This window comes from Pseudorca crassidens, chromosome 13, assembly GCF_039906515.1.
Source record: "Pseudorca crassidens isolate mPseCra1 chromosome 13, mPseCra1.hap1, whole genome shotgun sequence".
Classification (NCBI taxonomy): Eukaryota; Metazoa; Chordata; class Mammalia; order Artiodactyla; family Delphinidae; genus Pseudorca; species Pseudorca crassidens.
Window position 1 is genome coordinate 77,097,416 of NC_090308.1, and position 25,049 is coordinate 77,122,464.

At 35.8% G+C, this 25,049-nt stretch overlaps 1 protein-coding gene and 1 long non-coding RNA gene across 2 annotated transcripts in view; one reads left to right on the forward strand and one right to left on the reverse strand.

Moving 5' to 3' along the window:
* Window positions 1-25,049, reverse strand: part of LOC137204822 (uncharacterized) — a 59,951-nt gene that overhangs the window by 8,818 nt on the left and 26,084 nt on the right. Inside the window, exon 2 of the long non-coding RNA XR_010933857.1 lies at window positions 8,258-8,313. This is a non-coding gene — a long non-coding RNA (uncharacterized lncRNA). The remainder of the gene's footprint in view (window positions 1-8,257; window positions 8,314-25,049) is intronic.
* The window catches only part of FILIP1 (filamin A interacting protein 1), a 228,793-nt gene continuing 218,865 nt past the window's right edge, over window positions 15,122-25,049 (forward strand). The window contains exon 1 of the mRNA XM_067702752.1: window positions 15,122-15,412. Coding sequence (XP_067558853.1) covers window positions 15,374-15,412 — 39 coding nt within the window. The 5' untranslated portion in view covers window positions 15,122-15,373. The remainder of the gene's footprint in view (window positions 15,413-25,049) is intronic.

Genomic DNA, 25,049 nt, shown 5'->3' on the forward strand with positions numbered 1-25,049 from the left:
AGCATTGCTGGGATCCTGCAGTCTGTTTCTGTATTTCCCTTATGCTGGCTTATGTTTTAATATTCTGTCATTTGTTACATCAGTTACCACTCATCCATCTGCTTTCCAGCCTCTAAAATATTGTTGCTGTGATCTTTTTATCCTCTTTCTCTTTGTGGTTTTAAAAAAATCTGCCTACCGTCATTTTAATGGGGTTTCAGGGGGGAGAGACACTAAATTCTATATTTTCAATCTGCTGTGTTTAAATGGATGCCTGTGTTCAAGATTTTAAGTCTACAAACATCAAATGATCAAGACTAAATGTTGCTGTGGCAGCTACAACTCAGTCCTTACTTTATCTGCGTGATGGCAGGGTCTTTTTTTTTAACCTTAACTACAGCAATAATTTTTGAGTTTTCATCAAGTATGATATTGATTTCTTAAATCTGAGTTGATATTTTAAAAATAAGGAAAATGTTCTTGATACTAAAAAAGACAAAGAGGGCTTATGAATCCCCTTGAAGTCTGTCCAGAGAACCCCAGGTGCTAAGCATCAAGTATTTTGTATACACAAACATACTCTTTGGTGTCACAGAGCAATCACTTCAAGATATGGAACATTTTAATGGAGGAAATACGTGTTTCTGAATTCCTTGCTTTATCTGCTGTTAAATCTAATACTTCTTACATAGAATAGGTCAATTTTGATAATGATAATTATTATGATAGAATTAATACCTTACATATGCTTCTTTTGCACAATAAAAAATACTTTTATGCAAATAATTTCATTGGTATGTAAACATATAGACTTATGTTCAGTGTCTTTAAAAATGTTACTAATTTCTAATCATGGTTTAAATTACCTTCAGATCAGGATTATTAGCAAATTGTAAGCAAAATGTTAAGATCACACTTATTTTTCAAGTCAATAAAATTCTCCTTCTTTCTTCCCCCCACTCACCTTACTTCCTGCCACAGCTCTTTACTAGTACACAAGTATTTTCTTTAGGATTGGAGTAGGCATGGTAGGAGATTAAAAGCAAGAAGTTGAAACTATAGTCCAGTACTGATACAAGATTGATAAAGTGTATTTTTGGGTATAGTATTTGTGCTTATGGTTTGTCTTTATTTAATTTATGCTGATCTCTCAAATTAGATGAATTCTTTTAAAAGGATAGGTTGGTTTGCCATCTTGGCCATTAACATAGAGATAGTCTGGGAAAACTATATCAGAAGAAAGTAGGCTTGAGAATGAGTACAGGGGTTAACATGATCAACATTTGGTTTAGAGTTTGTGATTTTAACTAAGGTTATGAACCCTTAACTACCAGACCACTCACTGTCCTGGAATCCCAGGAAAATGTACTTAATTTTAACATCTGCTGGCAGTTTTTCATTTCCATGTTTATTTATCCTTTGGATAAATAACCAAACTAATTTCTTTGAATCAAAAGACCAGCATTGAAACATAGAATATTAATGGCATAGAAATCACAAAGGATTTCCTGAAACATACTTGGGGAGAACAAGCAGTGTGTGACTCCTGCTCAGTAGCCCAGAGATGCAGAAGTGAATTACTACTGCGCTCACCCAGGTCAGCAAGCATAAATGTGTTCTGGGGCTACTCAAGTGAAATATATTCATCAAAGTGCACATCTCTTCATTAATGGGTACAGCTGCAAAAGATGGGGGAGGGCACTGGTGTTAACTTTGCTGATGTTTTGTCAGAGGACAATAAACAACTGGTGACTCAGGAATACATGAGGTTGCACAAGGCAGGAAGTAAAGACCAGATTCTTGTAGTCCTAAAAATTAACTAACATGTTACATTCTTGTAGTGTATTGTGATACATCCCACATTTTCCCAGCTGCCTGGCGTTACATTATATCATGCACCATCATCTATTACTTAGGCCCTATTGGTGGGCATTTAAGTTATTTTTAAACTTTTAATAGTATTAACAATACTGCTGTGATTAATCTTGGACAGCCATCATTTTGCAAATCAATGAATATACCTGCAGGATAAATTCCAACAGTGCAATTGCTGGGTCAGAGGATAGGTACAATTAGAATTGTGATAGATACTGAGCTGCCTTCCATACAGGGTGTGGCAATCTACCTTCTAGCAGTAGTGTGTCAAGCAAAGTGTATCAGTGATTTTGTCTTTGCCATTTTGATAGGTGAAAATTTAACTCAGAGTCATTTTTTTTATTATCATGAGAGGGGTAGTCCACTTTTTCAGTAGAAAAGGAGCCATTTGTATTCACATTTTAGTGAACTGTCTCCTCATACAATTTGCCTGTTTTTCTATAGGGCTGTTGGGCTTCTTATTGATTTATAAAACGTAGATATAAATACAGATATATTAGTCATTTTTTAGTAATATGAATTATAAACATTTTTCTGCAATGTATTTTTGTTTATGGTGGCTTTAATTTGCAATATTTTAGATATTTAAAAGGTGGTTGAATTTATGAAACTTTTATTTTCTGGTTTCTGGGTTTGCATCATATTTAGAAAGACTCTGAAATATTGTTTCATCTTTGCATTCCTAGAATAAACCACAATTGATCACGGTGCATTCTTCCTTTACTGTGCTGATGGATTCTCTTTGCCAATAATATGCTTAGGATTTTTAAATTAATATTTATAAATAATAGTGGCCTATAGTTTTCTTTTTTGTGCAATCTTTGTTAAGTTTTAGTATCAGTGTCCTGTTCGGTTCATAAAAAATCATGTTAAACTTTCCTTCTTTATGATCTGGAACAATTTAATAGTATTGTAATAATCTATTCTTTAAAGATGTGGTAACATTTCCTTGTGAATTCATCAGGGCTTTTTTGTTTTGTTTTGTTTTGTTTTTTTGAGTGTTCTCTTTAACAGTTTTCTTTTTTTTTCTATGATCCTTGGTTTATCTAGATTTTCTCTTTTTCTGGAGTCTATTTTGGTAAATTTTACTGTCATAGAAAATTATCCATTTTATTCAATTTTTAAAATGTATTTGATGTGGACAAATTAGTCTCAAGATTATTTCAATTTCTTTTTTTTAACCTATGATTATTTTCCACTTATTATATTTTCTATATTTATGCTTTCTTCCAGCTCCTTTTTTTTCTTAGTTAAGTTGGCTAATGGTTTATTAGTTAATGGTTTATGGTTTATGATTGTCTCATTACCTCTTTCTTATCATTGTTTTGTATTCTTGCTTAATACAAGCATTATTTCATTATGTTTTAAAGCTTGTGGCAGAATGTTTTATTGTAATTTTCATATGCGCCCATGGCAGTAGTTTTTGGCGAATGCTCCTCATCTCCCCTATTTTTACTGTTCATCTCCTCACCCCCTTCCTGATATAATATTATGTGTATGAATTCTCTTCTGGTTCATTTTTGACTTTCCATCTGTGAAACAAGTGAATTTTTCTAGGTCCAGATTTTGCTGGAGGCCTATGTGGGAAAGGCATCAGGGCCTATTCCAGGTCTGAAAATTTTTCCTTAGAAGCCTAGTCTTTGTCCCCCTCCTTTATCCTCTCATTTCCTCTCTGTTTCCCTCCCCCCATTTCTTCCTACCTTCCTGCTTCCCTCCCTTCCTGTCCCACTGGCACAGGGACAGACTCTTTTCTACAAATTGGGTTTGTCTGTTTTATTTGTCATTTAGCCCTTCCTTTTCTGCTTTTTGGAGCAAAAGGAATGATTTTGTTACTAGTCTGTGTTTGCTGTGTCTCCTGTTTTTGACAAATGATCTCAGTTTTATACCTCAATGTGTGTCTGTCAATTTTATGTGTCAACTTGACTGGGCCATGAGGTGCCCAGGTATTTGATCAAACATTATTTGGGGTGTTTCTGTGGATGTTTTTGATGGGATTAACTTTTAAATCAGGAGACTGATTAAAATAGTTTGCCCTCCTAATGTGGATGGGCCTCTTTCCATCAGTGGGAGGCCTGAACAGAAGAAAAAGGCTGACCCCACCCCATGTAAGAATTCTTGCCTGACTGTCTTTGGACACATACAGTAACATCTTTTTGGGTCTGGAGCCCGCTTGCCTTTGGAAGGGAGCTATACCATCACCTCTCCTGGTTCTCAGGTCTTTAGACTCAGAATGAAACTAAGCCAGTGGCTCTTTGGTCTCCAGCTTGCTTACCGACCCAGCACATCTTAAGACTTGTCTGCCTCCATAAATCCATGAGCCAATTCCCTGCAATACAACTGTTTATACATATATAAGCATAATAAAAATAATATTTTTATATATGTTATATTTATATACTTTTATATATGTAAAATATCCTACTGGTTCTGTTTCTCTGGAGAATTCTAATAAATGTGGTGTCATTTACCTGTGAGTAATGTACATTGCTGGTTATTTCTGAGCTTTTAAACAACAGATGTCCTCTCTTTCCTTCTGACTTTATTTTATCTTCTCTGGTTCCTCTCCTGCAACTATACCGTGGTTTAAATATTGGCTGTCTTGATTCTCCTCAAAGATGAATTATACATTTTTTTTCTTGTTATCTTAACGGGATTTAAATGATTTCTGGGAGGAGAAGAGGGAGCTGCCTACTTTATTCTTTGTTTAAAAACCAGAAGTTTAGATCCTGTTAAACTAGAGGTGTTATTATTCTGCTTATCACTTCTTAGGTTTGTTGACTAGTGCTCCATAATAGAGGAAGAAAAATTTGGAGCTCTTGGGGCAATTTGGAAAGAAAGAAATGAGAAATAGGATGGAGATGAAAGGGAATGGCTTGAGACTGGACCTAAGAAGAGCAAAACAACTGGTGAAAAATTACCGGTATAATCTTAAACGGACTTTTCAGGACAGCAATGTCCACTAGGCCATTTGAATTTGTGTTTATACTATGAAAATCCTTCCTGAGACACATCTTCTCTCTCAATCCTCAGTAAATTCTACTGGAATCATAAGAAATTTGTTAAGCAAGTTTTCCCTCTCTTTCTCTTCTCTTTGGGGGAATGTGGTATGGTGTGTGTGTTTTGAATTGAGTAAAAGGCTGAGTTTCATGCCTGAGTCTTCTTGGTACAAAACAGAAATAGATTGTGCAGAAACAAACATCGAAGCAGAGGTGACAATGAACTAAGCTCCACCTAGTAGATATGTAGAAGAATTGAGGAAGGTTAGGAACTTACAAAAAATGTGGAATAGCAGTTCTAGCTGATTACATCTGGATGTGAAAGGTTGGACGGAACTGAGTGGATAGCTGAAAGAGACCTTTTATCCTAAATTGAGAATACGCATTTTTCTTTTGCCATTCATGTGTACTTTAGGATAAATGCTTTTGGGGGGACAAACACATAAATAAAACATGGCCCTATATTCAAGGAACTCATAGAAGTAAACCAAGCTTAGAATAGAACAATGGTTTGGTATGTTCACTTCCTTTCTACTCCTGTTTAGCCAGCAGACTACTCACAGAAATGTGACCCTGCCTGTTGTCCCTATTTATGCATGACACAGGGGAATGTGTGTGTGTGTGTGTGTGTGTGTGTGTGTGTCTGTAGAGGTACCATATAAAAATAGGATACTTGGGGTACCCAAAGAAGGCTCAGATTATATAGTCAAGCTCTCTATTTTTCCTACCACTACCCCCATCTTTCAATCACCAAAAATGATATTTTTGAGATTGCTTAATTATGAGGAAAATATTCACAAATTATTAGGGAAAAAAGCTAGGTAAAAATTTGTGCATTTATTATGATCTGTGTAAAAATTATGTTTGAGCAAAAAAAAAAAAAAAAAAAGAAAAAAGTAGACAAAGGAAATGTCTTTTGGAGATGGTGCTTTAGATCAGGAGTTCCCAGCCGCCCGGGGCGACGGAGTGGTTAGGAACCGGGACGCACAGCAGGAGGTGCGCAGCAGACTACCGAGGGAAGCTTCATCTGCCGCTCCCCATCCACGGAAATGGTCCCTGGCGCCAAAAAGGTTGGGGACCACTGCTTTAGATGATTTCTTTCTTAAAACTTTCTGTGTAGTCTAGATTTAAAGACTACTTACAAAATTTGATTTATTTTTTTTCTTAAATAGAATGACTATGGTGGCATGCATAAGCTGTGGAGGCCTGGTTGCCAGCAATTTAACACTCTTCCTTACTTGATATCTACACCAGATGATTTTTTTCTATCAATTCCATCTTAATATTTTACGCTTGTGAGGCATAAACTTGCATGTTTTGCCTATATGTTAATTTAACTAGGAACAATGTTCAAGTTAAATATTTGTAAAATTTTATTTATTTATTTTTAAAGTTTTTTTTATCATGAAGTTTTTTTTTACAGCTTTATTAAGATAAAATTGACATATAACAATGTGTATATTTAAGGTGTACAGTATGATAATTGATACAAATATATATTGTGAAATGATTACATTTGTAAAATTTTAAGTTCAAATGATCTTTTTTCTCTGTAAGTTTTCATAAATATTTTTCTCTCAATCAAAGAATCAAGACTGATAGCATTTTACATCCTATAAAAATACAGTCACTCCACTGGTAAAAAATTAGTATAGAATTACATTATGTAACAGTGGTACCCAAATATTTAAAAGAATAAAATTAGAATTATTGAGGAACATTTTGGATGGGAAGTTAATGTTTGAACTTATCCAGTGTCTAAGCTAAGATTATTTTAGTGGAAAATAACAAACTCACTAAGGCAAGATTTAGCAAGGAAAGCAAATTTATTATAAGGATACAGGGGTGTCTCTCAAAACTCAAGGGCAGGGTGCAGGTCACGCTATTTTTGGATCTTGAACCAAGTCTTGGAGGACCATTAGGACACCTAACAGCTTGTTCCTCAAAAGAAGATCCTCTGTTTCTCTGGAGACACATGAACTCTCTCTCATCTCTGCCTCTCTCTGTACTTCTGTTTTGTTTTTTTCCACAGGCAGGCTTTTCCTATTTCTCTGTACACATGACCACCTTACCAGAGAACTGTTTACATCCTTGCTCAAGTGGACATCTCAGACTAATGAAAATATCAAAATTTCAAATCCAAATTCCTAGAAGAACATATTAGATGGGCCCAGCCTGAGACAAGTGTACAACTCTGGGTCAGTGATGCATGGCCAAAAAGCAGGGTCACAGATTACTAAGGTAGTTGCTAAAGGTCTGTATCTGAGGAAGGAGCAGTTCTTAGAGAAAACACTCTGATGGAATTGATTTCTCCCTTTTGTGTGCCTTCCCCAAATCTACTTAACATGTCTGTTATAGCACCTGTTAACACTGTTTCATTTGGTTTTTCCTTGTTTTTCTTCCTCACTCCTGCACCTTGAGGACAAGGACAGCTTGCTTAGGGTCCCTATCACCTAGCAGACATGAAATTAGGGACTAACAAGAGTTAATATTTATTTAGCACTTATTGTAGGCTAGGCATTAAAAAAAATTTTTTTAATTAACTTAATTCTTATAGCAGCCCTATGTAGAGAGAAATTCTAACGTTATTTTAAAAAATGATTAGATGGATGATGGTATCGACAGTGAGTCTTAGACAGGAACATAACACTGACTGTATAAATTTTTTGCTCTACCAAATACCCCATAACAATACCAGCTATAATATTTTTTGGTCAACGTGCTTATACCTTTTTTTACCACTTGGTGTCAGAGTTGTACTATTTGAATATATTAGTGCATTTAGGAAAGCTTTGAGGTTTGTTTATGTATTTTGATTTTTGCGCTCTGTTTTAAGACTTTCTTAGAACATAACTGTGTTCTTTGCAGAGTCACTGAGGAGAGAAAATATTGCTTTGTCTTCCTCTGATATTTTTAGGTTAAACTGAATTTGCTGCCAGATTGGAAGAGAATGTTATTACCATAAGAAGTGCACACAGAGTTTAAGAGAGAATTCCTGGAGGCTCAAACAACTTTTTCTAACCTTTGTAGGAGGTGAGAGTTAGTCAGTCTCTCAGATTAACCCTCCACACAGAAACTAGTTGAATACCTCTTTCCCTTCCAAATGGAATCCAAGAGGACTTACCTCTCAAGGCTTATGACAAATTGATCTCTGACTGATGGATCAGAGAAGCAGGATAAATAATGGATGAAGGGATCCAGAATTTCAAGTATGAAAACAGTGGTAAATGATGATTAGAAGTAATTCATTCAACAAAGATTTATTGATCTGCTGTAATGTGCTAGGCCCTGCTTTGGGGAGATTTTCCTGACATCAGCTGACTATTCTTCTCAGCCCCCTCTGAGCTTTTATCTATGCCAGCATTCCTCACACATCCTGCGTTTGACAAACACAGGGAGAAAATTACCTGTTATGGAGAGACTCAGTCCAGACACATTGCAGGGTAAAGAATCATCTTGGTACCTGAAAAACACAAAGTATTCTTTTTTTCTAAATTCCGGTAAAATATACATAACATAAAATTTACTCAATCTTAACCATCAAGGTATTCTTAAGTATTTGCCTATTAGGATCAAAGTTTTTTGCTGTGAAATTTTAATGGAAGTGGAGTTCTAAAAATATGATTATTTGGTCATATTATGTCTTGTTTATATAAAAATGAATATGAAGAATTAGGAAGTAAGGAAAAGAAAAAGAAAAAGGTGATTTCTATGATTACTTGAAAAGTGGAAATATGTAGGTTCTATGTTTTTTTTTAATATTACTTTATTGACTAAGAAATATAATCTCAAGTTTCAAAATTCAAAAACATAGGATATATATACCTATATATAAAAAACATAGAAGGAGATATATATATATATATAAAACATAGAAGAATATATATACATATTTATATATATTTAGCATAGAAGGATATATATATGCTTCTTCTCATCAGTGATCCCTAGCCACCCTCTTTCTCTTGCCAGAAACAACGAACTGTGTTAGTCCTTAAAAAATCTTTCCAGAGATATGTTACTCATATATATTCCAAAATGTATATATTCTTTATTCCCACATCCTGTTTAAATTTATGGGACCACCTCTGCTCCTTACTTTTTTATAACTTAATAACAGTCTAGAATTCTCCATATCCTTACATAAAAAATTTTCTTATTCTTTCTTATGTCTTAATAGCATTTCATGACTTGTCAGGCAAAATTGTGAAAGACTTTGAAATGGGAAAAGAAAGAAAGAAAGAAAGAAAAAAGATTACTGGCTGTCTTTTCAATGGAATACTAAGCATCCTTCAGTGAACCCTTTTATATTGGCTGATTCAGTAAGGGTCTGTGTCTTTCATTGTCTATAACAGAGCTATTTTAAACACCATAAGATGGAGAAGACAAAGTAATGAACATGAATTTTGTCTGGTGGAAAGGCAACTGATTTCTTTCCCCATGCCCCACTCTTGGGCCCTTTCTTTGTATCTATTAACAAATTTATTTTAGTATTTTTGATGATATATCTCTATCTCTATCATCTCTATCTGTTCTTTAGATTCTTCTTGGAACCATTTGTAACATCTTACTGGTTCCTTCATCAATCAATGAGTTAAATCTTTTATATGTGTTAATTTTATATTTGTATGATAGTCATAATTTTACCTTTAAGAAAATAATTCTTAACAGTTTTGGTGGTCATCCACTGAACTGCCCAATGACAAAGCAAGGTCAACTGCATTGCTAGAAAAGTGCATTTCATGGTTTCGTTTTGGTAGGTCCTTTTCTTCACTTAGAGAAGTTCCTTTAGCATTTGTTGTAGAGCTGGTTTGGTGGTGCTGAATTCTCTTAGCTTTTGCTTGTCTGTAAAGCTTTTGATTTCTCCATCAAATCTGAATGTGATCCTTGCTAGGTAGAGTAATCTTGGTTGTAGGTTCTTCCCTTTCATCACTTTAAATATATCATGCCACTCCCTTCTGGCTTGTAGAGTTTCTGCTGAGAAATCAGCTGTTAACCTTATGGGAGTTCCCTTGTATGTTATTTGTCATTTTTCCCTTGCTGCTTTCAATAATTTTTCTTTGTCTTTAATTTTTGCCAATTTGATTACTATGTGTCTTGGCATGTTTCTCCTTGGGTTTATCCTGCCTGGGACTCTCTGCGCTTCCTGGACTTGGGTGGCTATTTCCTTTCCCATGTTAGGGAAGTTTTCGACTATAATCTCTTCAAATATTTTCTTAGGTCCTTTCTCTCTCTCTTCTCCTTCTGGGACCCCTATAATATGAATGTTGTTGCATTTAATGTTGTCCCAGAGGTCTCTTAGGCTGTCTTCATTTCTTTTCATTCTTTTTTCTTTATTCTGTTCCACAGCAGTGAATTCCACCATTCTGTCTTCCAGGTCACTTATCCGTTCTTCTGCCTCAGTTATTCTGCTATTGATCCCTTCTAGTGTATTTTTCATTTCAGTTATTGTATTATTCATCTCTGTTTGTTTGTTCTTTAATTCTTCTAGGTCTTTGTTAAACATGTCTTGCATCTTCTCGATCTTTGCCTTCATTCTTTTTCCGAGGTTCTGGATCATCTTCACTATCATTTTCTGAATTCTTTTTCTGGAAGGTTACCTATCTCCACTTTATTTAGTTGTTTTTCTGGGGTTTTATCCTGTTCCTTCATCTGGTACATAGCCCTCTGCCTTTTCATTTTGTCTATCTTTCTGTGAATGTGGTTTTCCTTCCACAGGCTTCAGGATTGTAGTTCTTCTTGCTTCTGCTGTCTGCCCTCTGGTGGATGAGACTATCTAAGAGGCTTGTGCAAGTTTCCTGATGGGAGGGACTGGTGGTGAGTAGTGCTGGCTGTTGCTCTGGTGGGCAGAGCTCAGTAAAACTTTAATCCACTTTTCTGCTGAGGGATGGGGCTGGGTACCCTCCCTGTTGGTTGTTTCGCCTGAGGCGATCCAGCACTGGAGCCTACCCAGCTCTTTGGTGGGGCTAATGGCAGATTCTGGGAGGACTCACGCCAAGGAGCACATCCCAGAACTTCTGCTGCCAGTATCCTTGTCCCCACGGTGAGCCACAGCCACCCCCCTCTCCAAGAGTGGAGTCTCTGTTTCCCCCAGTTCTGTTGAAGTGCTGCAATCACATCCCTCTAGCCTTCAAAGTCTGATTCTCTAGGAATTCCTCCTCCTGTTGCTGGGCCCCCAGGTTGGGAAGCCTGATGTGGGGCTCAGAACCTTCACTCCAGTGGGTGGTCTTCTGTGGTATAAGTGTTCTCCAGTCTGTGAGTCACCCACCCAGCAGTTATGGGATTTGATTTTACTTCGATTGTGCCCCTCCTACCGTCTCATTGTGGCTTCTCCTTTGCCTTTGGATGGGGTGTCCTTTTTGGCGAGTTCCAGTGTCTTCCTGTCGATGATTGTTCAGCAGTTAGTTGTGATTCTGGTGCTCTTGCAAGAGGGAGTGAGTGTACATCCTTCTACTCCGCCGTCTTGAACCAATCTCCCATTTTATTATTATTTTCTGTTTGTTTCCTCTATTATTCCTCTTTTCTCCCTTGTCTGCCTTCTTTTTGATATTTGAATATTTAACAAAATTTTTATTTTATTTATCTATAGACTTTTTAGCTAGATCTCTTTGCATAAAAATGTTTTGGTGACTACTTGACATAAAAATGTAGAAACCATGAAACTTTTTTATAAACCAATTAACTATCCCCTCTACCATTCTTTATGCTGTAAATGTCATATGTATTACATCTACGTGTATTTTAAACCCCAGAAGACAATATTTAATATTTACTTTAAATAGTCATGTAGTTTTTAAGAGAGGAAAAATAGTCTTTTATATTTACCCATAGTAACAATTTCTAAAGCTCTTTATTTCTTCTTGAAGATTTGAGTTTCCATTCCATTTCACTTTTCTTTCAGCCTACAGAAGTTTTGGGTTTTTTTAGAGCATTTCTTATAGTGAATTTCTTTTAGTTTTCTATTGCGTGAAAATGTCTTTATTTTGCCTTTATAGGTGAAAGACATTTTCACTGGATATAGAATTCGAAATTGACAGCTTACTTTTTCTTTCAGCACTTTAAAGATATTGTTTCACTGTCTTCTGATCAGTATAGTTTCTGGTGAGAATTCAGTGTATAGTCAAATGGTTGTCCCCCTATGGGCAATGTATCATTTTTCTCTGGCTGCTTTCAAGATCTCTTTAATGTTGCTTTCTAGCAGTTTGACTATGATGTGTACAGGTGTGATTTTCTTTCTTTCTTTTTTTTTTTTTTGCCTGCACAGTTTACAGGATCTTAGTTCCCCGACCACCTATTGAACCCAAGCTCCCCACAGTGGAAGCATGCAGTCCTAACCACTGGACCGCCAGGGAATTCCCAGGTGTGGTTTTCTTTGTATTTTTTCCTTCTGAGCATCTTGAATCTTACGTTTTTGTCTTTCACCAAATTTAGATGTTTTGGGCCATTATATTTCAAATAATTTTTTCTCCCTCTTTCCTTTTGGGACTCTGATACATGTATGTTAGACTTCTATTATTGTCCCACAGGTTTCCAAGACTCTGATAATCTAAAAAAAGCATTTTTTTTTCTTTTTTTGGCTGCACCATGTGGCTTTTGGGATCTTAGTTCCCTGCCCAGGGATTGAACCTGGGCCCTTGGCAGTGAAAGTGCGGAGTCCTAACCACTGGACTGCCAGGGAATTCCCTCAAAAAATATCTTAAAAAAATATTTTTGTCTTTTAGGTTGGATACTTTCTATCGATCTATTTTCAAGTTCACTAGTTCTTCTGTCATATCCAATATGCTGTTAAGCCTGTTCAGTGAGGTTTTATTTTCAAAATTGCATTTTTTTTAAGCTCAGGAATTTCCTTTTGGTTCTTTTTTATAGTTTCTATATTTTTTTCTGCTGAGATTCTTGATGTTTTCATTAATGCAAGCATATTTTCTCTTATTTCAATGAGCAGAGTTATAAAGTCTGCTCTAAAATCCATGTCTGCTAATTTCAACACCTAGATCATTTGGGGATTGGTCTTGGTTCATGGTCTTGTCTCTTGAAAATGGGTCACATTTCCCTGGTTCTTCATAAGTTGAGCATTTTGGATTGTATGTTGGACATTGTGGGTTGTTGAGTAGTGAAGGCTCTATATTATATTTCTCCAAAGAGTGGTGTTTTTTTGTTTTTTTTAAGTGAGAAGTTAACTTGGCTAATCTCAAACTGTAAAGACATTTTCTTGTGCAGCAGCTCAACTCTCTATTTTACCTTTAGCTGAGGTATTGGAGTCTGCTCCATTCGTATATGCCCAAGTTCAAAGTTTATAAGCAGAATTCAGGGCTCTCCCTTTCTGGATCACATCTTTCTCCCCACCCTCTCAACTTTTCAGGATCTGTGGTTGCTCTAAATTCCTCTGATTCTTTAGTCCACAAAGACTGTTTTCTATTAGAGTATTAGGCATGCTCCTCAGTGCTAACTTCGGCCTGCCCTCGGGGCAAAATTTGTAATAATGGAAAACTCATTCTCTTCTGATCCTTCTCCCAAGTTTTGATTCTTCCAGAATCTGCTTGCTTACTTTCCAGTGACTTCACTTTCCAGGTTTTCTTGTTTGCTTTTTTTGTATGGAGTTTTTAGTTGTTGTTTGCGAAAGATCCTGATGGGATCTTACTTGGCCATCTGAGTCATATTCCACATGGTACCTTAGTGCAATTGAGTCTTTTTTCCCCAAATTGTAACCTGATAATTTTATTGACTTTTCTCATTCTTTATCTCACTTTTCCCACTCCCTCACATGTTCTTCCTAAATTACCCACATCAGTGTTTATCTCAGGGTCTAATTTAGGGGTGACACAAATTAAGACCCACTCACTCATTAAATCATTTGGTCATTCACACATTATTTAATTTAATCCCTCCAACAGCCATTAGAAGTACACTGTGAGAAGAGCTGCACTGTTATGTCTGTCTTACATGTGACTGATTTTTTAGTGAGATTGTATTATGCCTTTGATACTATATTCAATAAGTGGTAGAATATAACTTCAAAGCTAAAAGTGTGTGATTCTAAAATCTTACGGCACTGTGTGTTTCGGATTAGTTACTTTACCTCATCCTTGTTTTCTCATATGTAAAAAGGGGATAATAAAGTATGTAACACACAGGATTATTGTGTTAGTTACATGAGATATTGTGGATACGGGACCTAGTGCTTACAAAATATTAGATATTATATCAGTCAGCTTTCACTAGACGGCAAGCAATCTCAAATTTTCAGTGGTTTACAATAACAAATATTTATTTCTTTTCAGGTTTATAGTGTCAGCTACTGATTGGATGTTGTGATTTTACTCCAGACTACAAGCTGATTGTCCTCTACATATATCCTTATTTTGAGACCTAAACTAAAGGAAAGCCTTATGTTTTTCTCATGGCAGAGGGCATAGGAGCTAGGAGAGTTCTGGAATCTTTCAATTCCTCAAGAACTTCTGTTTGGAAGTGCTACATAGCAAACATTCCATTGGCCAAAGCAAGTCAGTTGTCTGAGCCCAAAGTAAAAGGGACTGGGGAAACATATTTTATTCATGAAGAAAGAGGGAGTGAATAATTACAAACAAGAATACCATCTACCACAGGTATAACAGTCATTTTTGCTCCCATGGCATACAGTTACTATTTTCCAACAACTGGAGTAGAAGGTTAATCATAAAAATGGCAAGGGTACAGGGAGTATTTTATTAAATGCCAAAAGAAGAAAAAGTTCAGACAAGAGATGCTGTGGACATTCAGAGAGAGTTAATCTGTGAACCACAGGGACTGGGAAAGGTGTCATGAATGAGAGGGGCCTTTAGCTGGGTCTTGAGAGATGAGTAGGGTTTGGGTAAAAGTCATTCTAAGCAGTTGTAGCAGGATGAGCAAAGGGACAGAGGTGGACTATTTGGCCCTGTTACTGGGGTGTTTTTGGTGGGAGGGGAGTCACTGGAGGCAGGTTGGAGAGCCTGGATTTCAGGCAGGAGACAAAAGGGAGAACTTAGGAAATTGTGGGCAAGGTTCAGAATCATAAAGTTATTTTAGAAAGATTGGCTTGGCTGTCCTACAGAAGGGAAAATGGGTGTCAGCGAGGATTTCTCCAGCATGATACACAGTGGCCATTCTTCTCTCTTCAAAGTTGCACACTGGCTCTGTGAAACAAATCTATGACAAAAATGTGGTGAGCATGACAAATATTTCCTCAATGCAGACTTGACTCCCACTAGTAAGAAAACGAAAATTGTCTTACTTGTTTTTCTCTGAATCTTCTGTCTGACCAAATAAAGAGCACGCTTTGGTAGGAGACAGTAATTCCCACACAAAAACATAATTCAAGTAATGTATTAGATAGGCTGGGTATACAACGAAGCATTGCAAACTGGATGAAAATATTTGTGCACTGTCATTTTATTTTGCTTTTGAACTAACCAAGGGAAGACAATTTGAACACAGTTTTCTGTTGTGCACTTCAAAATAGAGAAACGATTTCTAAAATTTTCCATCTTTGAATTCCTTAGCAAAGTACAATGCCCAGAAGCTTTTGGAAAGCAGTGACAGGGGCTGTGGTAAGAGTTTCCACCTATTCTTTTATTCAATTAGTTTTCTATGTGCTGTGGTTGTCTGGGTTCATTAATGACTTCTGGTATTTGTTATGTTGATGTTGCTCTATTTTAGATTTGAAAATCGGTAGCAGAGGTTTGAATGAGATTATTTGATTTTCAAAATTAGATTTATGACTTAGCTAAGTGAAAAAAGAAAAAGTAATGTATGTATTTATCAACCCTTAAACCAATCACTTAAAGATTAAGATTTCTTTTCAGATCTATTGGACCATCCTTATTCCTGCCATGAAACTACCTTACTTCATAGTATGCTGCTGATTTTTGTATGGTTTTATAATTAAAAGGCAAAACTGGCTAGCAAAAACAGACCAAATGGCTTTCATTAACTTTGAAAATACTTGTTTTCCAGATAGGAGCTGACGATGCCAATCTATAGCCACTATCTAACACGGAGGTCATATGCCCAACCACATACACGTCTTAGGAAAAGAAGGATCAAAAAAACTTGAAATAACCTTAAAATTCTCCAGAGTGATGTAGATATTATACATGAGAAACAAAAACTTAAATTTCACTAATAGTTTTTTTCTATCAATTATGCAATTTAGCAAAGACTTGTAGGTCAACTAAACACTGTGAAAAAAAAACCTCACTTTTTTGAAAGTACAATGAATGCTATTAAAAAATTGAGATACTTTGTTTTTTACTTGGGTTGTTTTTACCAAAACTTAATACCCATGAGATTTTCGCTGGTCTTTTAATGCTTCCTGTGTTGTACTAAACTTGTATGCTCCTGTTTTTGCCCTATCAACTTCTTTTTTTAAACAACACAAATTTATTTATTTATTTATTCATTTATTCATTCATTCATTCATTCATTTATTTTTACATCTTTATTGGAGTATAATTGCATTACAATGTTGTGTTAGTTTCTGCTGTACATCTAAGTGACTCAGCTATATGTATACATATATCCCCATATCCCCTCCCTCTTGTGCCTCCCTCCCACCCCCCATCCCACCCCTCTAAGGTCGTCACAAAGCACCGAGCTGATCTCCCTGTGCTATGCAGCAGCTTCCCACTAGCTATTTTACATTTGGTAGTGTATATATGTCAATGCTATTTTCTCGCCTCGTCCCAGCCTCCCCTTCCCCTCCTGTGTCCTCAAGTCCGCTCTCTACGTCTGCATCTCTGTTCCTGCCCTGCCACTAGGTTCATCAGTACCATTTTTCTAGATTCCATATATAGGCATAAACAACACAAATGTATTATCTTGCAGTTCTGCAGGTCGCAGGTCGAATATGGGTCTCACTGGGCTAACACCAAAGTGTCAACAGGGCTTCACTCTTTTCTAGCCGCTCTAGGGGAGAACACTTTTCCTTGCTTATTTAGATTGTTGGCAGAATTCAGCTTCTAGCAGTCATGGACTGAAGCCATCTCCATGTCCTAGCTGGTTGTCAGCTGAGAGCATTCCCAGCTTCTAGAGGCTGCCCACGCACCCCTTCCATTTTCAAAGCCAGCAATTTTTCTGCCATTTAAATTTTATTTTGAAATTGTAATGATTAAGTTCTATATACGTTTCCTTATTTAGTGTGTCCTTCTTGGCCCATCTGAGATGGGAAGTAGGACGGGATTTGATCAATAAATGGATTCATGGAAAACCACCATGAATTCTGTGCTTCAGATTTCACAGCTTTGCGCTAAACATTTCTTGAATTTGGAGGAGCTGCTAAGCCTCTCAGTTTTCTCATCTTCAGGAGGGAATGGAATTAGATGATTTATAAGGTCTTTCCTAACTCAAGACCCTTATATTTAGAAATGCAGTTCCTTCCACGAAGTCTTTCGCGATCTCCAGTGATGTCTCCAGCTTTCAAAACTCATGGTATTTGTGGGCTTTTCTTTTTTGCCTCACATAATCTTTCAGTTTTATAACAGTCATAGCACATAACATAGTGCTTTTGTCCTCCAGCTTTTTATTTAAAAATTTTTTAAACTGGCAGGAATTTGGAATTTGAAAGACAAGTACAATGAACTCCCATCTATCTCTAAACTGTATATATAACATATGAAAATAAGTTGAAGGCATCATGATACTCAGCATTTCCTAAGAATAAGTACGTTCTTCTACCAGCATCACATCTAAGAAAACAATGCTTTAATAATATCTAACTTATATAGCTCATATTAGAATTTCCCCAATTGTACAGAACATAACTTTTACAGCTGTTTTCATTTTTCGATTCAGGATATGATCAAGGATCATACATTATGTTTTCTTGCTATGAGATTTAATCTAGGACATTACCTTGTTTGGTTTTTTTATGACATTGCTATTTTTGAAGAATATAGACTATGTAGCTGTCATTTGGAATGTCTCACATTCTGAGTTTGTCTTGTGATGTTCTTTGATTAGATTTAGATTAAACGTTTCTGGCAAGGCGGAATCACAGTTGATGTGCACTTACTGCATTACACAGGAGGGTCAGCGAGTCCCTTTGTCTTACTATCAGTGGTGCAAAGTATGATCACTTAGCTAAGGGCAGACTGCCAGATGGCTCCATTTTGAAGGTATATTTTCCTCTTTGAAGTTGGTACTTAACAGACCATGTGAATATACTGTTCCCCATCAACCTTTAAGCAATATTTTTATCATCCATTAATAATTTTTGCCTAAATTAGTTATTACATTGGGGAAGGCAAAATGGTTTGTTTTAAAAAATTCTTTCATTCCTTTGTAGTTATGAGCTGTCATTCCTCTATCAGGAGAGTTTTTCCTCTCCCACTCCTTTTTTTTCCCCTTCTCACTCTACTTCTTTTGAGAACCACCAAGGACTCTATTTTTTATTCAACATGTTTTAATCCTTTACTGTTTTCAGTTTTTCTGATGCTCGGGTTATCCCAGATTGAGCCATTGAAAGCCTCTTCAAATCAGGACACAACTTCACTAGTCTTGAGTACCTCCTTGCCTTGTGGTGTAAGACGTTTCAGACTCACCTTATATTTTTCTCTGCCCTAGGCCTGGAACCAGCCACTTTTCCAAAAGAGTCTTGGTTTCTTTCAGTGTGAAATGAGATTTCAGTTAACACAGTCTGTGCTCTAGGAATGCTCCTTGCCAGTGGGATAATCATTGTTTCTAGGCTTTTCCAGTGCAGAGAGCCAGGGATTTCTTTTTAAGAGGAATTATATAATGAGTTATAATAATATATCCAATTCAAGTTTAGGATTACACAGTTTCTACTAACTGCTTCTGTCTTACATTTTTACTTCTTTTCTTCCGTGCCAAGAATCCTGGTTCTCAGTGACACTAGGGATGAAAGGATTAGCACATCACATAATTACTCATCTGCTTTATCATGTATTACATGCATCATAATCTCAGAATAACACTGTTGTCTACAATATGATTACTGAAAATAGATACAAATTTTTTTGTGTAGTTATTTGCATCCTTAGGGTATATCTCTCTAGAGGTGTACAATCACAATTTATATTTAAAGTCACTTGGATGTTAGCCAAAAAAGAATGAAATATTGCCCTTTGCGACAACATAGATGGACCTAGAGGGTATTGTGCTAAGTGAGATATGTCAGACAGAGAAAGACAAATATTATATGATTTCACTTATATGTGGAATCTAAGAAACAAAACAAATGAACGAACATAACAAAACAGAAGCAAATTCATAGATAGACAACAAATAGGTGGCTGCCAGAGGGGAGGGGGTTATAAGGATGAGTGAAATAGATGAGGGAAATTAAGAGGTACCAACTTCCAGTTATAAAATAAATAAATCACATGAATGTAATGTACAGCATAGGGAATATAGTTAATAATAGTTTAAACTGTATGCTGACAGATGGTAACTAAACTTATTGTGTGATCATTTTGTAATGAATAGAAATATTGAATCACTGCATTGTGAATCACTGCTGTAGGTCAATTATACTTCCAAAACCAACCAACCAACCAAAAAAACTAATAGAAAAAGAGATAAGATTTGTGGTTACCAGAGGTGAGGGATGGGGGCAGGGGAAATTGGATGAATGCAGTCAAAAGGTACAAACTTCCAGTTATAAGATAAGTAAGTACTAAGATATAATGTACAGTATGATAAGTATAATTAACACTGCTGTATGTTATGTATGAAAGTTGTTAAGAGTGTAAATCCTGAGTTCTCATCATAAGGAAAACAAATTTTTTTTCTTCTATCTTTTATCTTATGTGAGGCGATGGGTGTTCACTAAGCTTATCGTGGTTATCATTTCATGATGTACGTAAGTCACATCACTATGCTGTACACCTTAAACTTATACAGTGCTGTATGTCAATTATATCTCAATGAAACTGGAAGAAAAAGTCACTTGGAAAAGTGATTTTCTGTGTGAATGTAGCACCAATTGGATATAATTTTAATTTCATGTGTTAAAGATTGTTCTCATTTAATTTAAAAATGAATACAATTCAAAATGAACATTTCAGTATTTATTCTTGCTTTTGTTTAATATATATGCTTACTTTATATATATATGTAATTTTTTATAGGGAACATCTTAGTTCATAGTAACAGTAATATGTTAACTTATTTACAGTGTCCTAAAACGCATGTAAAATAGTTTCAGAGTTTCAATACAATATCACTACTAACAATGCAATACCAAGTAAAGTTAAAAAAAATTTTTTTTGTCATTAGAATATATCCCATTAAGGATGTACAGTAATGGCTTCAAATGTTACTTGAATTAATACTTTTTTCTGTTTGATTTTTATAACTTGATACATTTAGGTTCATCTGTTTGTATTTGTGTTCAACTTAATGTTTTTTTTTTACAGCCATTTCATTTAATTTTTGATTATGTAAAAACATTTGTATGGTTCAAAGGTTGAAACTATATAAGATGGTATGTTCACTAAAGTGTCACTCCTTCCTTATTTCTTCTGTTCCACCCCCCACCCATCCTCTATAGGGAAACATTTTCTTTTTTTGGCTTACACTTCTTTTCCTCATTTCGAAAAAACATATATTTCCCTTTCTTAATCAACGGGTAATATATAATAGACTTTTTAAACTTTGTTGTGTTTACTTAACAATATATCCTGAAAATGACCCCATATTGATTCATAGAGATCTCTCTTATTCTTTTCTTTTTTATGTCTATACAGTATTCCATACTACAATCTATTCAAGCAGTCTCCTATAAATAAGCATTGCCTTGTTTCCAATATTTTCCTGTTATAAATAATCTTGTAATTCATGACTTTATGCATATGTTGTTATATATATATATGGATATGCCACAGTTTGGTTCTTTATTTAAAAAATATTTATATGCTAATTATTTTATTGAGTTGCGTTGAACTTTTGGGGAATGGGGCAATGGCATACACTTAGCAGAGCCTGTGAATCTATTTACAAGATGCTGCAGTTGAACCAGTTCTTGGCTTACTTTATGACAAACATTTAGATACTGGAGTTGCTTCATCTTTGCCACATATATTGAGCTCTCAGTATGTCTAATGCAATGTGCTTCCTCAGAGATGAAGACAAAGTCCTTACCTTTCAGGAACTGACAGTCTATCCCCAAGTTTGTAACCTGGCTCAAATTTGAATCACCTGGAGAGCTTTTAAAATGTACTGATCCACGTTGCCCCTTCTAGACCTCTTAAATCAGATTCTCTGTGTTTAGGCCCCCATCTTTTTTTTTGTTTTAACTATCAGTGTGATTCTAGTTGCAGTCAAGGTTGAGGACCACTGATCTGTAGGTAGATGTGACCATACATGGTAGGTGTCACAAAGTGTGAAGGGTGTGAAGGAGATGGAAAGAGTCTCTTGTGCTGGGAATATTTGGACTCATGGAACATACAGGATTTGAAATAGTAAAATAAGAGGATAAATGTGACTTTGAGAGGAGGAAGACATAGAAGTTGGCAAGAGCAACTGAGTTGTGACTAATGCATGGGAAGGAGTATGTGGTGAAAATGAAGACAGTAGGAACTTTGAGGCCTACTGTGGTGTACTTAGAATAATAGAAAATTCAGGTCAGATGATGGGTTAGGGAAGGAAAAGGGCAGCAGAAAACGTGTTTGGAGTTTCAGAAATAGAAAGCAATGATCTGACAAGATGATGTGTCCCAATCTCCCTACTAAATTTTTTGATATACAAATGAGAAAGCAGACTAATATTCAATAGAAGACATTCTGCAAACCACACAGTTTCGAGCACCAGTGGTGCTACCCGCCTCTGATCCAGACTTTCCTCCTCCCCGTGTGGTCTCCTGAGCACGAGCCAGGCTTCTCCAGACCCCCTCGTCCCCAGGCTCTTGCCCACCTCCCTTAGGGTCCTTGGTGACCTCACACTCCCTCTCCTGGGCAGAGTAAGGAGTTGGTTCTACTGTTTTCCCAACGGACCCATATGGTGTAAACTTTATGGCTGCTCCCCTGACGACCCATTTTGTAAGTCATTAAACAAACCAAACTGCACTGAATATTGACTTTTTTCTTTTTTGTTTTCTTACCAACTTTCTTACTGACAGAGGAGTGGGGAGACAAGAAATTATGGAGAAAAAGAAGTGAATATTTCAAAATTATCTTTTTCTAATCAAAACAAGGATAATTTTCTTTACTTGCTCAAAGGTCACACTAAACATGTGATACCTGGTTTTCTGATTCCAAATCTCCGAATCCCTTGGTGACTCATGTGACTAAATTAAGATGTTAAAACATGATAGATTATTAAAAAAGAGCAAATAACTACTAATTTTTTTGCCTTTCAATTTTTGTATTAGAGCGTATTTGACCAAAATAGAACAGAGCCGTTTATATATTTCAAAATATAGATATTACTGTGTTACGAGGTTCGGGAGTCTACTTTTCGGTCGAATGATCTATCTGTCTGGCAAAGAATGTCTTATTTTAATTTGGCATTTGGAGTGTCAGGCTGGTGCCAGGGCTGCCTCACGCCAGAGGGTCAGGGAAAATCACGCTGTAAGTAGGAGGGTGGCCACCAGGTGGCAGTCAAGCACTACCCGTCAGCGTCTGAGTTCAGGTTAGTGTGTATGATGGCGAAACAACTAATTTTGTTGAAAAACAAATGTGTTTAATTTTAAGAGCTTTCTCTCTCATATGTAGATAAAGTCTAATATGGACCGCAGACCCCATTATTAAAATCCATCTAAACCAAGATAAAGTTTTATTACTTATCTGCCATAAATATAGTTTCGTTTCTCTCACATACTGGAAAACAAAAAGGGAGATGATTGAGTACTTATATATTATTGACCATATACTTGAAAATATATGTCAATAAATAGTGCCTAAGAGTCTTCTGTCAGAAAAATGTCCAGAACTTCTGTGCAAAAGGGAACTGCAGTAGGGTTCCTGAGCTGTCACGATGTACCTCTACCTGACATTTCTCTGGAGAGACCTCTTCACCTCAGAGGGTGTCCAACTTTGCAAGCTCCCTCCACAAGTATGGAAAATGATAAACATGAGACTGTCTTACTTTTATAAAAAGATCATATTATTATTCTCAAAGTTAACTTTTTGTAAATACTTTAACAAAGTATTTATTTATAAAGCATTTGAACATTTTGAAGAAAAATTTGGAGTTTCTATATGTAATTATAACCTTTTAGACCTATGCTAAATTAATACCATCACAGAAAAAGCATAAAATTAAAATTATATCATCCTGATTGGTATAAATTAGTGTATCTCATTGTTACTGTTCCTTTCTCTTTTAGAGACTGCATGATTTGTACTCAGTTAATAATATCTTTTTGTTTTATAATTTTATTATGGAAATTTTAAAAAATATACGAAAGAAGAGAGACTAATATAATGAGCCCGTTTATATTCATCTTCCAACTTCAATAATTACTAACATTCTGCATTATTGTTTCATCTATACCCTCCGACCTTTATTTTTCCAAGTATCTGAAGCATTTTAAAGCAAACCCAAGAGGTCATATCATTTCTCCTGTGAACACTTGTTTGTATCACCAATAAGTGAAAACTTAAAAGAAAGACACCAACCACATAACCGCAATACTGCTATCCCATTACTGGAGCTCTTGATATGTAGCTTTGTTTCAAAGCTCAGTCAGGCAGTACAACATCCTCAGTGAAATAATATTTAAGTCTTGAGAGCTTAAAATGAGGGTATGCTGTAGGATGTTGAATAAATACTAATTTTAAAAAATAGGCAGAAAAAATAGGCAGAACTATTTTTAAGATGAAATATATTTATAGAGAGTATATTTTATTATTTAATTAAACTATAAAATCTCATATGTGAGTCATTGCACAAAGGGAAAGCATGTACATATCTGGAGACAGGCAAAGTTTTTTTATTTACATGTGTATATAAAATTTTGTACACGTTTACAAGTTAGATAAGTGTGTTCCAATGTGCATAGTTATGTTTTATTACCACAGTCTGGATGAAAGTTATACGAGTAAGACTACATTGGCTAAACTATGTCTGCCGTGAGGCATGAGACTTTCTGATGCACAGCTCTGTTTATTCTGGCTTCCCTTCTTTTTCAGACTTCATGTGACGTACTGTTCCCTATAAAAATCTGACATCAGTAAGCGTAGGAGCGGACTCGTTACATTTTCTGAAGGTAATCAGTGTTTTTAGGTTTTAGTATTCTCCTCCATGCCTGGCCATATTGACATTAGCTTCAGCTGAAGCAGGCGTGACCACAGAGTTCGTTTACCTCAAATAACTAAAGCTTAAGAACATGCCGCAGAGTTCAGCTAAGACTAGGAGAGGCATGCAATTGCATAGATGAATGTAAGTGATATTGCATATCTTTTTAGGAATGCAATGTTTAGATTATATCTAGTGGCGGTTAAGAGTAAACGGACAGCTTTTTTTTCTCTAAGATCTTGTATTGATAATACTTCCACGCTATTTCAATATTATATTAACCCGGTGTATTGCCTGTGTGTGACAATTTTGCAGGGTTTTCCCTAGCACACTGTTAACTTAAAATCCAAAAGAATGCACAGATTAAATTGCAAATAGAAATCTAAAGTAACTGTTATTTCCTCAGATTTTTTTTTCAGTTGCTATTTGCTTTTTTTTTGAAGTTTTGAATTTTATTTTATTTATTTTTTTATACAGCAGGTTCTTATTTGTTATCCATTTTATACATATTAGTGTATATATGTCAATCCCAATCTCCCAATTCATCCCACCACCACCACCCACCCTGCCACTTTCCCCCTTGGTGTCCATATGTTTGTTCTCTACATCTGTGTCTCTATTTCTGCCCTGCAAAGCGGTTCATCTGTAACATTTTTCTAGGTTCCACATATATGCGTTAATATACGATATTTGTTTTTCTCTTTCTGACTTACTTCACTCTGTATGACACTTTGTAGATCCATCCACGGCTCTATAAGTGACACAATTTCATTTCTTTCTATGGCTGAGTAATATTCCATTGTATATATGTACCACATCTTCTTTATCCATTCATCTGTCAATGGGCATTTAGGTTTTTCCATAACCTGGCTATTGTAAATAGTGCTGCAATAAACATTGGGGTGCATGTGTCTTTCTGAATTATGGTTCTCTCTGGGTATATGCCCAGTAGTGGGATTCCTGGGTCATATGGTAATTCTATTTTTAGTT